The sequence below is a fragment of the Oryctolagus cuniculus genome, chromosome 19 (assembly GCF_964237555.1).
Source record: "Oryctolagus cuniculus chromosome 19, mOryCun1.1, whole genome shotgun sequence".
NCBI classification, from domain to species: domain Eukaryota; kingdom Metazoa; phylum Chordata; class Mammalia; order Lagomorpha; family Leporidae; genus Oryctolagus; species Oryctolagus cuniculus.
In genome coordinates this window covers 14,274,038-14,291,695 of record NC_091450.1, presented here as the reverse complement: position 1 = coordinate 14,291,695, position 17,658 = coordinate 14,274,038, and the positions used below count along the sequence as shown (strand labels likewise).

Genomic DNA, 17,658 nt, shown 5'->3' with positions numbered 1-17,658 from the left:
AGCCAATGATGGCACAAGTACTTGGGTCCTTGCTACTTACCTGGGAGAATCAGATGGAGTTTCAGGCTTCTGGCTTTGGCCTGGCCTAGTCTTCCTATTGGAGACATTTGGGGAGAAAATCAGTGGATAGAAGATCTGTATCTCTCCACGTTTCAAATAAAACAAAAATAAATAAAATTTTAAACATTAAAAAAAAAGTCTAACATCATTTCACAGCCCAATAGTACCTTCCATACAATCCAGATAAACCTAGTTAACTCTTGTCTCTCCAAGATGAGCAAGAGTTCATTAGAGGATCTCCAAGAGCCCAGCCGGAAATGCTGATGTCAGAAGACCCGGGGCAGGTGTATGGGGACATGGTTAGGACACTGGTTGGAATGCCCACCTGCCATTATCAGAGTGCTTGGTTTCAGTCCCTAGTGCTTTGCTCCTGATCCATCTTCCTGCTAACTCACACCCAGGGAGACAGCAGGTAACAGCCCAAGTGCTTGAGTCCATGCCACCCACGTGGGATACCCAGATGGAGTTGCTGACTCTTGCATTTGGCCTTGAATGTGGCAGGCATGTGTGGAGTGGACCAGTGGCTGTTAGACCTCTGTCTGTCTGCCTTTCAAATAAAAATAGGTATACAGGATTTTTAAAAGCAGCATCATGACTCCTATACAAAAACAAGCAAAAAGCGGTAGTTGTAAATAGATGGGTTGAATAAATTAAGTGAAAACAATAATTTTTATTTCTGGAGTCATAAAGTCACATGTTTGTTTGTATGGGTCTCCACAAGATGACAGGAGGTACAGATTTCCAGGTGGTTATGGGGAAAGGAGTCCAGGGGTTGACCCTGTAGGTGGCCTACCCCTTCCTCCTGGAAATGCTAGCCACTCACCCCAGTGTGGGGATCTATACCCAGAAAATTCATCTTGTCTACAGCCAGGTGAGGCTCTCAAATACCTTGATCACAAGATCAGCCATTGCGTGCTAGGACAGTAAGCTGTAGTGCCAAGCAAAGCCCATTGGTGCTTAGGGGTTTCCAAGTGGGAAAGCAGTTGAGTACCAAACGCCCTTCCTCCTACATCTTTGTTTTGTTAATCATCACTTCTGGCCTAAAGCCATCCCCGGAATGCCATGGAGGTGCACTTCCAATCAGGAGAGCTCAGGACAGCAGCAAGGGAAGCATCAGCCCAGGAAACACGACTCCTGCCTGAACACAATATTTCTAGTCAGCAACCAGGAAGCTGTTTTGAAACTTTCCCGAGGTAGTGGGCTCATTCCTTTCCACAAACAAAGGGTGGTCTCCAGGCCTAAGTCCTGAGAACATTCTCCCAAATAGTGTCAGGATGAGGGTCCCACACTGCTAGTGATGGCCGGTGGCTATGTACAGTGAGCAAAGGGCTCTGTACTGACCTCCAGTGAGTGGACTTCAAGAACCTACCAGCTAGGATGTTATGTTGTCACTGCTCCCAAGTGACAGCCTCAGAGACCAACTGGCAGATACAGGCACGGCTGATGGTACCTCACCTCGGGGAACAGTCAGCCAGCCTTTCTTAGGGTGCACAAGATGTCCACACTCACTCACTAGCTGAAGTGCAAGCTGGTCTGCACCAGGCAGTTAAATCCCAGACGCTCACTGCCACCTTAGGAAACCAGCAGTTAGTGAAAGCTGGAGCAGGTGCATCCACAGTCGAGGATGGGCTATCGTGTCTGTGATTTCAGTAGTTTTACTGATTCCTCAATCCGCTGATGAAGGAGGGAGGGACTCTCACCCTAGACTGACTACACAACACTTGGCACTGCACAGATATGATCCACAGCAGCTATTACACACACACACACACACACACACACACACACACGGTCAGAGGAGAAGGATGCGGCACTGTGCAGTTGTAGGAACAGGAGCAGCTGTTGCACGCAGACTTTGTAGACACAAAAGGCAGAGGCGGCTGCCGTTGCCGCTGGTTAACCACTGACCACGGACTGTGTGCACGGCCAGGCTGGGGTCGCTGGTTTTGCATTACACTCTTGGTAGAGGGCCATCCCACGAAAGTGGTGTGTTTCAGACCATCACCAACTGCCTGGCAGGAGTCCCCACCTCAGTCACTCTGCACTGTCATTTCTCCCTTGGGCATCAGTAAGTTCTTGGCCTCCACTGAAGACTAAGCAAGCATGAGATGTCCCATCTCACCCCAAGCTGAGTGTCTGAGTTTCTGTTGCCATTTATTTTCCTTTTATTTTCTTTCTAATGGGTGTAATTCAGGGTTCTTCAAGTTCGAGTATATCCATTCACAGCTCCCAACACCTGTCAGATAAAATGGAATACATGGATACACTTTTTCATTTAGAAAATGCTTTAAGTGGCAGGCGCTGTGGCGCAGTAGGTTAATCCTTTGCCTGCAGCATTGGCATCCCATATGGGTGCCAGTTCGAGTCCCGGCTGCTCCACTTCCGATGCAGCTCTCTGCTGTGGCCTGGAAAAGCAGTAGAAGAAGGCCTAAGTCCTTGGGCCCTTGTACCTGTGTGGGAGACCTGGAGGAAGCCCTGGCTCCTGGCTTCAGATCGGCTCAGCTCCAGTTGTTGCGGCCAATTGGGGACCAGTGGATGGAAGACCCCTCTCTCTCACTGTCTGTAACTCTACCTCTCAAATAAACACATAAATAATCTTAAAAAAAAAAAAAACAGAGAATGTTTAAAAAGAAGAAAATGTTCTAAGCACAAAATATAGGTAATGGACATTCTGAATATGCACAATAATGTAAGAAACACACATGCACCCTTACCAACTTGAGAAACTGAAGAGGTGTCTATGTCCCCATCTCCTTCTGTCCTAGTATCTTCCCTGCCGTCCTGACGCCTACGTCTCTACTCCCTAGAGGTCATCAGTATCCTGATCCCTTTTTCCCTGTTTCTTTCCTTCTGTATAGAGCATTTTACCACTTACGTTTCTCTAAACAAGTTTTGCTTGAACTTTACTAAAATGTTATTCTACTTCCTTCCCCTCCCTGAAATGCAGCGGCTGACGCTTGCAGCTGGCAGCTCCCATTCGTTCCTTCTCCAGGCCCCAGAGTTTTCCTTTGTGTGCGTTTTCCCGCAATATTTCCTTCACAACATCTTCACTCAAACCTGTTGGATTGTTGAACGACACTGAGTCCCGAGGGTTACCTCCCATTCGTTTCTTCTGCCTGGATTCTCCGCCCTTCGCCCCTTGCTGAGCATCCTGATAGCTCTTCCACCCTGAGTTAATTATGGTTATAAAATTTTGTGACCGGCCCCAAGGAAACAGGATCGTACCAAGCATCGAGGACTCCATTTCCCAGAAGGCACTGCGGTACTCTCTTCCGCAGTATAGGTTGTGCCTCGGCCAACGTACGGGTGGTGTGGGTGGAGCTAAAGAGTCCTCCAATGAGCGCTATCGCCGGGTGAAGGGGCGGGGAGATTGCCCAATGAGCATCACCCTCATTGGCAGAGGCGCCAATGAGCAAGGAGGTTGCTGGGCAGCCGTCGTGGGTGGCGTCATTGAGCCGCGCCAGCTGAGCCGAGTGGAACCCAGCCCCTCTCGTGGGTTCTCCCGGCGGCTCGCTCCTTTCCCCGCCGTTTGTCCGCATTGCTTTCATGTCCCCGGTGGGCACGGCTCCCCGGAAGCTGCAAGCCCATGGCCGGTAGCCTGAGGGAGCCGTCCTTCAACGTTTCCGCCTCCACGAGCTGCGACACGGACGACGAGGGCGTGCGGGGCACCTGCGAGGATGCTTCTATGTGCAAGAGGTGTGTGCTGGGCGCGGGATTAGGGGTCGGCACGCGGGCGCCCGGGGCCCGGAGGGAGGCGGGCCCGTGTCTGAGGGCTGCGCCGGGGCGCCCGAAGCCGCGTCGCACCCGTGTGGAGCGATTGTCCCCTCGCGGGTGAAATGCAGCGAGCAGGGTTAGCCGGGAAGGAGGCGGCCGTGGTCTTGGTGGTGTTGGCGCCAGAGCAGTGCTGGGACACCCAGTCCCGAAGCGTATGAGGGCGGCCTTGATGAGTTATGGGAAGGGGTGCAGGCACGCTCCCCTGGGGGCTGCTAGGATCCCCACTGTCACTCCAGTGAGAGGGGGCGACCTGTCCAGGCCACCTGTTCCTGTGTGTTTCCGCAGAGCCGGTACCCAGGGCTCCGCAGTTAGGAGTGTGGTCGTGGGTGTTGGGGACGGGGCGTTGTCTGGAGCGGGTTTCATTCGTGCACATCCTGGGAGTGTCAGGGAGAGGCCGCTGCATGGGGGCCCTGCCTTGGGCCTGGTTCGGTGGGGATTCGCTGATGGGGCAGCAAGCCTGTGTCGACATCCTGGAATTCACATCCTACTTGGGAAACACAGCCAGGAAACAAATCATTAGCCGTGAAAGGCGTACTTACAGTTTCGCCTGGAGCCCTGGCAACACATGGCTGCTATTAGAGTTAGGACCTGAGACAGTGATACTTCAGCTGGGCACAAAAGGCATGAAGAGGGGGTAGGTAGGAGGGTGCTCAGGTAGAGCTAGGGAGGAGTTATCAGTTCGTGGTAAAGGAACAGAAAGCCGGATGAGGAGGGAGAAGCAAGCCTTGATCTTTCTGTAGTTCCTGGAGACCACGCATGGTGATGGGGAACATGGACTCAGGAGCCAGACTCTGTCAGACTGAACTCTGTCACTTTGTGGGTACTAAACCCAGAAAACTGGGCCTCAGTTTCCTGATCTGTAGAATGGGTTTGAGAACAAACTTCGTAGGAGGTGGTGGAGATTAAATGATGCTCAATGTTAGGATACTCGAGCAGGGCGTGGACATGGCAGGTGTTAGTGATGGTGGTTAAATACATTGATGAGTACATTTATGTGTGTAAGGTGGGAGGTAGTGATGGTGAAATGTGTGAGTTTAAATAGGTAACTCTCGGCTTTATCTTCATTTTCACTTGTTGTTGACCACATTTACAGCACTGTTCAATTAGAAATAATTTTTCTTGTATTGACTGCTGTTTGCTAAGAGTATCTAAAGTAGCATCAAAAGTATTAGAGATACTGTGAGTGAGATCCCAGTGGAAAGAACAGGTCTTCAAAGAAGGAGGTACCTGTCGCTCCCCCATTCGTGGAGGAATGACACAGGACCCTGCGCTGTTCTTTTGTCTGCTCGGCCCTTCCCGGGTTTGCTGCTGGTTCTTCCCGGGTTGGCTGCCGACCCTTCCACCTCCGTGGAAGGGCGGCTCCCCCTGCCACTTTCCCCACTTCCGCGGGGGAGCGGCACACCGCCGGCTGGCTCTCTCGGGGGCTGCTCAGATGTTATCCGGATGTTCCTGGTGCATGTTGTCTCTCTCCTCCTTTATAGTCCTCTTCCACCAATCCCAACTCTGCTACCCACACGCCGAGCACGCTGCTCTCCTCCAAAGAGAGGCAGCTGTGTAGAAGTTGTTTACTCCTCTCCCAGCGCCATATTGTGGGAGAGCAGATGCATAGAATAAGTCTTAATTCCAGTAACTTAGTCTAGTCCGAGTTGCTCCCCACAGGTACCTTTCTCTGAAGGGAGGAGAGAACTTCCACTTTGACTATGACCTTGTCTAAATAAGATAAGAGTCCGAGAACTCAAAAGGCTTCCATAGCCTTGGCAACTCATGACTGGAGCCTAGGGAGATTACTGATGCCATAAATAGGAGTGTCAATTTGTAAAGTCAACAACAGGAGTCACTGTGCACTTACTCCTCATGTAGGATCTCTGTCCTTAATGTGCTGAACATTGTGATTTAATGCTATAACGAGTACTCGAACAGTAGTTTTCACTTTGTGTGTCTATGTGGGTGCAAATTGTTGAAATCTTTACTTAATGTATACTAAACTGATCTTCTATATATATAGAAAATTGAAAATGAATCTTGATATGAATGGAAGGGGAGAGAGTGGGAAAGGGTAGGGTTGTGGGTGGGAGGGAAGTCATTGTTGGGGGGAAGCCAATGTAATCCATAAGCTATACTTTGGAAATCTATATTCATTAAATAAAAGTTAAAAAAAAGTATTAGAGATAAAATCCTTTCCTGTAGCAATTAGGGTCAGGTTTATTGAATATTTGTTGGTAATAGTTTTTGCCAACTTGCTGACTTAAAGTAAGAGTTATACAATGATTCAGAGAAATATAAAAAAGTCTAGAGACATAGTCTAACTGGAGCATGCCTTTCCTTGACTTTGTTGCATTTTTTTTTTAAGATTTATTTACTTTATTATTTGAAAGGCAGAGTTACACAGAGGCAGAGAGAGAGAGAGAGAGGTCTTCCTTCTGCCGGTTCACTCCCCAAATGGCTGCGGCAGCTGGAGCTGTGCTGATCCTAAGCCAGGAGCCAGGAGCTTCTTCCGGGTCTCCGACATTGCTGCAGGAGCCAAAGGACTTGAGCCATTTTCCACTGCTTTCCCAGGCCATAGCAGGGAGCTGGATCAGAAGTGGAGCAGCTCTGACTTGAACTGGTACACATATGGGATGTGGGCTCTGCAGGTGGCGGCTTTACTCACTACGCCACAGCGCCAGCCCCCCATACTTTTTTTATTTTTGTTTAAAATTTAGGATGTTTTTTAAAATGTCAGCTCCTCTCTGCCTCAGCATGCAATGCTCTGCATTGTGACACAGCCAGGGGCCCTCCCCATACCCCGTGCCACACTGCATGGACCTTCCAGCCACCAGAATCATGAGCCAAGGAGTCTCTTCCTTATGAAGTGTCCAGCTGCAGGTATTTTGTTACAGCCACCCAAGAAGGACTGAGGCCGCCCAAGAAGGACAGAGACAGCCCAGTCTGGTCTCTCTGTTCTGCCCCTCTTGTGATGGCCTTGAGTCAGTTTTCCAACCACTCTTGTTTACCGTGACCCAGCCCACCCACCAGGCCCTCACTGTGTCCTGAAATCACCACTCCGGAGTCAACAGCCGCCTCTGTCTGCTCACCTCTCCCCAGGCACCATCTTCCAGCCACCCTCTTCCTCCCTCTCTCCCTCCCTTAGCTTCCACTCTCCCTCATTGCCTTGTGCACCCTCTCCTGGTTTTTCACCCAGTGGGCTCTGGTACCTGGCCCATTGTCGGCCTCTCTGCCTCAACTGTCGATATCATCCAGGTGTCCTCTGTGTCCATGGGCAGTCCCCGGCCTGCAGGTGGATGTGCTTTTTCTTGCATGTCCCCTCTCCTCATCCTTCTCTGTCACAGCTTCCCACCCCGACGCCCTCACTCCCGTCCTGGTCCTGCACCAGCTTCCAGGTGCACAGTGCCACGCTCTCTCACCCTGCTCTCCTCTGTCCAGGGAGTTTGATCAGTTCCTCAGCCATGCCCATTGCTTCCTCGGAGCTCCAGGGTTCTCTCTGACCTTCAGGCTTTGCCCTCCCACTGTTACCTGTCGGTTGAGCTGAGACGTTACAGTGCGTCATCCAGCGCTCCCCTTGGCAGTGCTGCCATGTCCCTTCCCCTGCTCAGTCCTTCTCCAGGGTCTCTGAGCGCTCTCCTCCCTCGGCCTGGCTCATCTCCTCCTCCTTCTTTCCTAGTTAGTTCTCCATCAGCTCTCAGAGGAGTGCATTCTTCAGCTGTCCTTATCGAGTGCTTGCTTAACTATGGAGGTGCTGTCCTGGATGCTGGGATCAGGAATGAGCTGTCCGGTTGGAAAGGATTGTAATTTGAGAGGGGTTGGCCAGGGAAAGCCTGGGTGAGAAGGTCAGTGCAGAGGAAAGACTTATCTAGGACAGGGGTGGGAAACTGTCGCTCCCCCTCTTCGTGGAGGAACGACACTAAACCCTGCCTAGGCTTCATATCCGAGTCACGGCACCATTATGTCGCTCCCCGTCTTCGTGGAGGAACGACACAGGACCCTGCGCTGTTCTTTCGTCTGCTCGGCCCTCCCCGGGTTTGCTGCTGGTTCTTCCCGGGTTGGCTACTATCCCTTCCACCTCCGTGGAAGGGCAGTTCCCCCTGGCCGCATTCCCCACTTCGCAGGGGAGCGGCACACCGCCGGCCGGCTCTTCTCGGGGGCTGCACAGGTGTTCCCCTTAGATGTTCCCCATAGATGTTCCCCGGTGCATGCCGTCTCTCTCCTCCTTTATAGTCCTCCTCCGCCAATCCCAACTCGGCTGCCCACACGCCGAGTACGCTGCTCTCCTCCAATCAGTAGCAAGTCCTACAGTTTATTGGTTGAACTGGAGGCAGCTGTGCGGAAGCTGTTTACTTCTCTCCCAGCGCCATATTGTGGGAGAGCAGATGCATAGAATAAGTCTTAATTCCAGTAACTCAGTCTAGTCCGGTTTGCTCCCCACAGTGGGAGAGCAGATGCATAGAATAAGTCTTAATTCCAGTAACTCAGTCTAGTCCGGATTGCTCCCCACAGATCCCCCTTTCTTTTTATTTTTGGCGTTGATACGCGCCTGTCTTCGGTGTCCCGCGGCACACACTCTGCTCTACTTGCTAGAGTTGCCACAGGCTCTTACAAGTCCTATCAATCAGGCAAACCGAATCCGGGTCCTCTCTTCGCCATGTTGTGAGGAGGTTTTTAGGCGCTGATGCGTGCCTGTGTTCGGTGCCCTGCAGCGCATGCTCTGCTCTGCCTGCAGGGGACTTACAAAACCTATCAGGCAAACCGAATCCAAGCCTTCTCATTGCCGTATTGTGGGGGAGACTTATTAGTGTTGGTTCGTGCCCAGGCAGACCGAATCCAAGCCTCCTAATTGTTGCATTGTGGGGAAGCTTTACTGATGTTAATTCGTGCCGCCTGTCTTCGGTGACCTGCGGCGCATAAGCTGCTAGCTGCCCGCAGGTGCTCATCGCCTCACTTGATTAGGCAGACCGAATCCAAGCCTTCTAATTGGCATGTTGAGGGGAGGCCTTATTTTTCTCTATTTCTCTATCTCCGGGCATTTCTATTTCTCCCATTTTACTTCTATCTTCCAGCATTCCTATTTCTCTCATCTTACTTCTAAAACTTCTGTTTCTCTTATCCCTGCGGCTTTCCGGCGCCTCGCCCTGCCGGCGGGTTCCCGGCTCTGCGCCGCTTCAGCCTGCGCCTCATCTGCACGGCTCGGCTTTGCGCGGCTTGGCTTCGCGCGCTCCGCGGTCTCCACGCTTAACCCTTTCGCGTCTGAACCACGGCCTACGCCAGCGTTCCCTATCTATTCACGCCCCGTGCTCTCTCTGCACGCGGCGGCTTCCGCGAGTAACACAGCGTAGCTTGCGTCTCCACCACTAGCATTCAATCCAAGTTCCCCGGGCTAGCCTGGCGAATTCAACCCAGCGTACGTCTCCGACCCACGATTTGGCTTCCCGTCCTTTGCTCCCCGGGCTAATCAGACGGATCCCAATCTGGCTTACGTCTCAGCTTCTGGTTTCAACTTTTCGCCCCCTATTCCCGGGCTAACTTGAGAACCCCAAAGTGGCTTTCGTTTCCGCCTTGGCCTGCCCCCCGCGGCTTCAATTTCCCTAACATTTTTCTCTACCCGGTATGTTTCCCCAAGCTTTCCTCCAACGATATTCCTCCCTCATTTCTCCTGGCCTCTCCCCACAGTCCGCGTCCGAGTCTGTTTGTTCTAGCTTTCACTTTCGCTTTCGACCTTAGAGATTTCTCCCAGCTTCCCCCCGTAGTCCGTATCCGAATCTATGCCTAGGCTTTTGATAGCTTCTTCCGGCACCTTTTTCGTCCGGCTTTTCCCTAGGCTGTTTGCTAGTCTCTCTCCGAAATTTCCCTAGGCTGTTTGCTAGTTTCTCTCTCCGATATTTTCCCTGTTCTTCCCGTTTCTTCCCTCCTAAGTTTGCTATCCGTCCTAGGTTTCTTATCCGAGCTAGGTTTCCTAATCCGAGCTAGGTTTCCTAATCCGAGTCACGGCACCATTATGTCGCTCCCCGTCTTCGTGGAGGAACGACACAGGACCCTGCGCTGTTCTTTCGTCTGCTCGGCCCTCCCCGGGTTTGCTGCTGGTTCTTCCCGGGTTGGCTACTATCCCTTCCACCTCCGTGGAAGGGCAGTTCCCCCTGGCCGCATTCCCCACTTCCGCAGGGGAGCGGCACACCGCCGGCCGGCTCTTCTCGGGGGCTGCACAGGTGTTCCCCTTAGATGTTCCCCATAGATGTTCCCCGGTGCATGCCGTCTCTCTCCTCCTTTATAGTCCTCCTCCGCCAATCCCAACTCGGCTGCCCACACGCCGAGTACGCTGCTCTCCTCCAATCAGTAGCAAGTCCTACAGTTTATTGGTTGAACTGGAGGCAGCTGTGCGGAAGCTGTTTACTTCTCTCCCAGCGCCATATTGTGGGAGAGCAGATGCATAGAATAAGTCTTAATTCCAGTAACTCAGTCTAGTCCGGTTTGCTCCCCACAGTGGGAGAGCAGATGCATAGAATAAGTCTTAATTCCAGTAACTCAGTCTAGTCCGGATTGCTCCCCACAGGAAACCTTTTTTCTGCCAGGGGCTATCTGGGTATTTATAACATCGTTCAGGGGCCATACACAATGATCAACTTAAAAATGAACCTGGAACTTGGGCCCTTAGGTTTCAAGATGGCGGAGTAGGGAGGGAGCTTTCTGCTCTTCCAGGAGAAGATAGTTTTAAATTATTGGAGAGTGTAGTCTCAGGGAAGAGTTATGGAAAAAACAGCAGAGGAAACTCTACTGGGACACTCTAGAGGGAAACTCTAGAGGGACATGGTGGACTTATGTGGAGCAGCAGGAAGAGCCTAGAGGGAACGAGGCTTGAAGCCCCATGGAGGAAAGTGCACCAGGCTAACTAGAGGAGGGAAAAAAAAAGAAAGGGATGGTATGGACACTTCTCTCTCTCTCCGATCACCTTACAGAGGCATACAAGCTGATAGAGCTGGCACCGTTTTGGACATGCGTAACAGCTGCACCAGCTTGTGTCTGCACCCAGCAATCAGCTGAGCAGACTCCTGACTCGGGGTGGGGGGTCCAGGAGCTTTGACTGTGTGAAGCTTCTGAACCAGGTCTCTAATAAAACAACAACAACAACAACAAAAACAAAAACTGAGGGTCTGTGGGAGAAATCACTGTGTGGCTGAGACTTAGAGCAGTCTCAGTTGGAGACGCCACAGTTGGGGTGGTCCTAGTTACCTGGTGAGAGACATTGCTGGAAAATCTGAACTTACACTGAGGTCTGCATAGATCCTTTGTGTGGTCTTTGGGACGGAGCATTGAATATTATACCCACTGGGGCTAGTGCTCAGGCACTGGTCTCCATCGAGAAGAGCTCAGCTGAACAGAATACACATCCCTTCTAATTAAAAAAAAGAGAGAGAAGATTCACCACACCAAAGTTGGGTGTGTTACATTAGGCACGCCCTGGAAAACTGAACAGTTTTCTACAAGCCTCTAGAGATTCACTGAAAGCAGACAGTCTACTTATCTACAGAGTCATAGTACAACGGTAAAAGCCACCACAACAGGAAAAAAAAGAAGAAGAAGAAGAAACCAACAAGTATCTCCACAAATATCAAATAACAAACGCAGCAATCCTAGAAACAAGAATAAGCAAGACCGGTTCACGACCCAGCTGCTCCTCTTCCAATCCAGCTCTCTGCTATGGCCTGGGAAAGCAGTGGAAGATGGCCTAAAAAAAAAATAAGAAAGACTACATGATGCTCCCTAAAGAACACGATACTTCAGTACAAGATTATGAAGATGATCAGATAGAAGAAATGCAAGAAATGGAACTCAAAAAATTGATGGTAAGATTACATAGAAGTAACCAAAAGCAAACACAGAAACTATTGAAATCCATGCAGGACATGAAAGAAAATCTCTCCCCTGAAATTGAAATCTTAAGGAGGAATCAAAATGAAATGAAGAATTCAATAGAACATGAAATTGAGAAATTGAAGAGAAATCAAAATGAAATGAAGAATTTGATAGAATACAAATGCAGTGGAGAGCCTTAAAAACAGAATCAGTGCAGCAGAAGAGAGAATATTGGACTTCAAAGACAGAGCACAGGAAAGTATACAGTCCAACCAAAGACAAGAAGAAGAAATTAGAAATCTAAAAACACTGTTGGGAATCTACAGGATACTATGAAAACCTCCAATATTTGGGTTCTAGGAGTTCCTGAAGGCGTGGAGAGAGAGAAAGGATTAGAAGGCATTTTAGTGAAATACCAGCAGAAAACTTCTTGGGTTTGGAGAAAGAGAGGTCCAAGTACAGGAAGCACACAGAACTTCCAATAGACATGACCAGAAAAGATCCTCTCCATGACACATTGTAATCAAACTCACCACAGTGAAACATAAAGAGAAGATTCTGAAATGTACAAGAGAGAAACGCCAGATTACTTTCAGAGGATCACCAATTAGACTCTCTGCAGACTTCTCATCAGAAACCCTGCAGGCTAGCAGAGAATGGTGAGATACAGCCCAAGTCCTAAGAGAAAAAAACTGTCATCCCAGAGTATTACACCCTGCAAAGCTCTCACTTGTGAATGAAGGTGAAATAAAGACCTTTCACAAGAAACAGAAATTGAAAGAATTTGTCACCGCTCATCCAGCCCTGCAAAAGATGCGTTACACACAGAAACACAGTCATCAATATGAAAGAAGGTAAAGGAAGAAAATCTCTCAGTAAAAGATCAAAGGAAGTTCAAAGTATAAATTAGGAATATCTTTGGAAAAATGGTAGGGCAAAGTCACTACTTATCAATAGTCACATTGAATGTAAATGGTCTCAACTCTCCAGTTAAAAGGCATAGACTGGCTGAATGGATTGAAAAACAAAACCCATCTATTTGCTGCTTACAAGAAACACATCTTTCCAACAAACGTGCATGCAGACTGAAAGTTAAAGATTGGAAAAAGATACTCCACACCAACAGACACCAAAAAAGAGCTGGTGTAGGCATCCTAATATCAGACAAAGTAGACTTTAACCCAAAAACTGTTAAAAGAGACAAAGAAGGGCACTATATAATGATTAAGGAATCAGTTCAACAGGAAGATGTAAGTATTATAAACGTGTATGCACCTAATTACAGGGCACCTGGCTATTTAAAAGTTATGTTAAGGGACTTAAAGGGAGACTTAAGACGCCAATACAATAGTATTGTGGGACTTCCATACTCCACTTTCAGCAATGGACAGATCAACCAGACAGAAAATCAACAAGGAAACAGCAGATTTAATCGACCCTGTTGACCAAATGGACCTAACATATCTACAGAACTTTTCATCCTACAGTTGCAGAATACACATTCTTCTCAGCAGTACATGGAACTTTCTCTAGGATCGACCACGTACTAGGCCAGGAAGCAAGTCTCAGCAAATTGAAAAAAATCGACCTCCTGCTCTGCATCTTCTCGGACCACCATGGAATGAAGCTGGGGATCAGCAACTCAGGAATCTCTAGAGCATTGCAGACACATGGAGACTGAACAGCATGCTCCTGAGGGAACAGGAACGAGCGGAAAGGCCCTGACGCCTTGAACTGTGCCAGGAGTTGTAGGAGGGAGAGGGAGAGAGGAAGTGGGGAGATGGGAGCCTAGGGGTCAGGTGGGACAGAAGTTGTAGGCTCCTGTGAGATCCTCTTCTTGGTAAGATGGGAGCCATTGAGGAACTTTGAGCTGAAGAATGAGGTGACCTGCCGTGGGTTTTAGCAGCATCCCTGCAGCTTCTCTGTGGAGAATAGAAAGGGGGTGGGAGTGGGGAGTGGGGGCAGGGATGGTGGCAGGGAGATGGATTAGTTAGCCACTCTGGGAACATCCCAAGTAAGAAATGCTGGTGTTTGGGTCAAGATGGTAGCTGGGAAAGTGCAGAGAACTTGCCAGATCTGGGTGTGTTTTGAAGGTAGAGCCAGTACGGGGCAGGTGTTGTGATGTGGTGGGTTGAGCTGTGACTTGGGTACGCCAGCATCCCATATCTGAGTCCTGGTTCAAATCCTAGCTGCTCCACTTCTGATCCAGCTTCCTACAGATGCACTTGGGGAAAGCAGTGCAAGATGGTCCAGATACCTGGGCCCCTGCCTCCCATGTGGGAGACAGGATGGAGTTCTTGGCTCCCAACTTTGACCTGGCTATTTCAGCCATCTGGGGAGTGAACTAGTGGATGGAAGATCTTTGTCTCTTCTGTCTCTCCCTTGCCCTGGCTTTCTAATAAATAAGTATATAATAAATAATACAAAATAGAGTTGATAGGATGTGCTGCCAACTAGGATGCAGGGTGAGACTAAGGAGTCACCCGCGTGGCTCAGGTGGTGCTCCTGAGGGCTCTCGGACTGCCTCAGACAAGTGTTCTCATGACCCCTGTGCATCTTTGTGGTCAGCAGTCCAGCTGTAATTCAGGAATTCAGTATCTGTGTCTCACTGGAGTGAACTCAACGCAGAGCCGGGACCGTGTCTGCCTTTGTGCCGTGTGCATTGAGGGCACTCAGTAAATGCTTGTCAGACACCCAGGTGCTTAGGAACTGAGGCAGATGTTCAAGGCTGTGTTTCCTCGTGGAGCCTTCACATTCTGGTTTCCTGGTGTTGAGTGATCTGTGTGTTTTAGAAAGCAGACCAAGGCTTATGAGGTGGAAATCTTGTTGTGAAAATTAAAGAACTTATACTGATTTCTCTCTGGCCCCCACTCCCACCCCCACCCCCACCAATGGAAGCACGTCAAGGGTCACCCACCTCTCTGCCAAGCAGGCTTTTTCCTGAGAGGTTACGCCCTGGTCTTTCCAGCACGCTGACTGATCTGCAGAGTTCTGCCCCAGCAAGGGAGCTTGAGATTTTGATCTGAAATCTTTTCAAGGCAGATACTACATTGTGTCCCAGAGAAGTGTTCAAACTAGAACACTCTGTTGAAGACCGATTAGCTATAAAACTTGCCCTTTGAGAAAGTAAAATAAGTCATGGAGTTTTTTGTTTCTAGGAACAGATAAAATTTTGGAAAATATTTACCAAAGATAATGGTCTTCGATTTAGAATATTAATGTCACTTCTTTCTTTATTCTGAAAAGCTGAGATTTTTAGTGCCAAAAATAGTGTGAATATACTGTCCATGTCATTTCACATACAAAACTGCCTCATCCTTTCTTTTTAAAGTTTATTTTCATTTAGCTAGAAGATGGAGACACAGAGAGAGATCTTCCCTCTGCTGTGTCACTCCTCCACTGCCTGCAGCAGTCGGGGCTGGGCCAGGTTGAAGCCAGGTGCCCTGAACTCCTTCTGGCCTCCAGTGTGGGTAGCAGAGGCCCAAGCACTTGAGCCAGAATCTGCAGCCTTCCCAGGATGCATTAGCAGGAAGCTGGAAGGGAAGGTGCTGGGATTCAAACCAGCACTCTGATTTGGGTTGTGGGCATTCCAAACAGCAGCCCACCCACCCCTTTTCTGCTCCACAACATTGGTTTTTGTATGAGTCATCTCTCCTTATAGTTTCCTAATGGGTTATTTGTAACTTTATTATTGAGTTGCAAGAACTCATGATGTTGGAGATAGTGATCTTTTGCCTCTGTCTTTGTTGCGATGTTTTCTTCTGTGCTAGTGCAGACCTTTCAGTTCAATTTGCATGGAGCATTTCACAGTACAGAAGTTGTAAATCATGGTGGAAACTCTTAACAATCTTTACTTTTATAGGTTGTGGGTAATGCTTAGAAAGACCATACCCCATCATTATAATGTTTTCTTTCACTATTTCTTTTTAAGATTTATTTATTAATTTGAAAGTGAGAGTTACACAGAGAGAGAAGGAGAGAAAGTCTTCCATCTACTGGTTCCGTCTCCAATTGGCCACAGTGGTCAGAGCTGCGCTGGGAGCCAGGAGCTTCTTCCAGGTCTCCCAAAGGGGTTGCAGGGGCCCCAGGATTTGGGCCATCTTCTACTGCTTTTCCAGGCCACAGCAGAGAGCTGGATCGGAAACGGAGCAGCCGGGACCCGAACTGGGATGCCAGCACTCTAGGCGGTGGCTTAACCCACTACGCCACAGCGCCGGCCCATTCTTTCACTATTTTTATGGTTTTATGGGTGTAGAAGCTTCTTAGCTTGATGTAATTCCATCCATCCATTTTAGCTTTTACTGTGTGTATTTCTGGGATCATATTCAAGAAGTCCTTGCCTTATGCCAATGTCTTGCTGTATTTCCCCTGTTTTCCTCTAGCAGTTTGATGGCTTCAGGTTTTGGGTTTAGATCCTTGATCCATTGTGAGTTGATTTTTATATAGTATGTAAGATAGGGGTCTTGTTTCATACTTTTATACTGCAGAGATCCAACTTCCTTCTTAGAGAGAGAGGTAAACAAACCCAGATACTGAAGTGGTTAAGGACAGATTTTAAGTCACGTTCAATCCAGTATGAACTGAACTCAACTTTGATTTGTATAGGCACATTAAAGGGACAGTGAGGAAGTAGGGAGTTGAGTTGGGGGTTGGGGAAGATGGTAGAGGGCAGAGGAAGAGCCTAGAAGAGCCAGGAAAGTGAAATGTTAGAAAGAGAGGGAAGGGAGGGTTGGCCCATGGGAAACCCCTCTGGGGTTGCTAATGGGCAGTTGTCAAAGTTAGCTTGCGCCCTCCCTTAGAGGCCAGGAGACAGAGTGCTAACTGGAAGGAACAGCAGATTGGCAGTTTTCTCAGGCAGGTGCTTGAAAGGAGTCACTCTAGGGATGTGGCCTTGAGCTGTTAGAAATTGTTAATGTTTGGTCAGTCTTCAGAGGCCAGGGTTGAGACCTGGTCAAGAAGAGGGCCTGGAGGAGCCTGGTGAGACTTTGGTCAGGAGAGAAACTGTCAGGGTAAGCAGTGGGGTTTTAGTTTAGTTTAGCTTTTTGATTCATTTATTTGAAAGGCAGTTAGAAAGACCAATTTTTTTTTTTCAAGATTTATTTATTTGAAAAGTGGAGTTATAGAGAGAGAGGGAGAGACAGAGAGGCCCTTCCATCCACTGGTTCAGTCCAATGGCCACGTCTGAGCCAGGAGCATCATTGAGGTCTCCCACAAGGTGGCAGGGGGCCAAGCACTTGGGCCATCGTCCACTGATTGTTCCAGGTCAGTAGCAGGGAGCTAGATCAGAAGTGAAGCAGCCAGGACACGAACCAGGGCCTATTTGAGATGCTGATGTCGCAGGTGGTGGCTTAACCTGCTATGCCATGGCACAGGCCCCGCCACTGATCTTCTGTCCACTGATTCATTCCCCAAATGGCAGCAACAGCTGGGGCTGGACCAGGCCAAACGCAGGATCCAGGAAGTCCTTCGGGTTTCCCGCATGGGTGGCAGTGGCCCAAGTGCTTGAACCATCTTCTACAGCTTTCCCAGGCCATCACCAGGGAGCTGGATCAGAAGTGATGCAGCCGGGCTTGAACTGCCACAACGCCAGCCCTGGGTTCTCCTTTTTAATGGTGCATGGGTGTCCCATACTTTGTTCATCTGTTCACCTGTTGATGGACATTTGGATTGTGTCCAGCATTGGCCATGGTAAACTGACTGTGATGAACATTCTCATTATGTCTTTCATCTCTCTTGGCTTCTCCTTGTCTAGGAGTGGAATTCCTTAGTCATAGAGCGGACGTTAAGCTAGCTGCCAAGCTTTTCCAAAGTGTGGTCTGTCAGTTTACACTCCCACCGGCACCTGTCCTTCCTCACATTTGCTACTGTCAGCAGGTGTGGAGTAGCATCTCATTATGGTTTTAGATATCATTTCTCTTGTGACTAATCAGTGGTGACAGGCGCCTTTTCCTGTACTTCTTGGCATTCCTACAGCTTCTGTGG

General features: G+C 49.1%; 1 protein-coding gene and 1 long non-coding RNA gene across 2 annotated transcripts in view; one reads left to right on the top strand and one right to left on the bottom strand.

Moving 5' to 3' along the window:
* Positions 1-2,207: 2,207 nt before the first annotated feature.
* LOC138847030 (uncharacterized) lies at positions 2,208-3,430 on the bottom strand. The gene is made up of 2 exons (XR_011384642.1): positions 2,775-3,430; positions 2,208-2,296 (listed from the first exon to the last, which is right to left on the bottom strand). It is a non-coding gene; the product is annotated as an uncharacterized lncRNA (long non-coding RNA).
* A 66-nt stretch (positions 3,431-3,496) lies between these two features.
* LOC138847028 (leucine carboxyl methyltransferase 1-like) overlaps positions 3,497-17,658 on the top strand; it is a 43,229-nt gene continuing 29,067 nt past the window's right edge. The window contains exon 1 of the mRNA XM_070064553.1: positions 3,497-3,756. Coding sequence (XP_069920654.1) covers positions 3,647-3,756 — 110 coding nt within the window. The 5' untranslated portion in view covers positions 3,497-3,646. The remainder of the gene's footprint in view (positions 3,757-17,658) is intronic.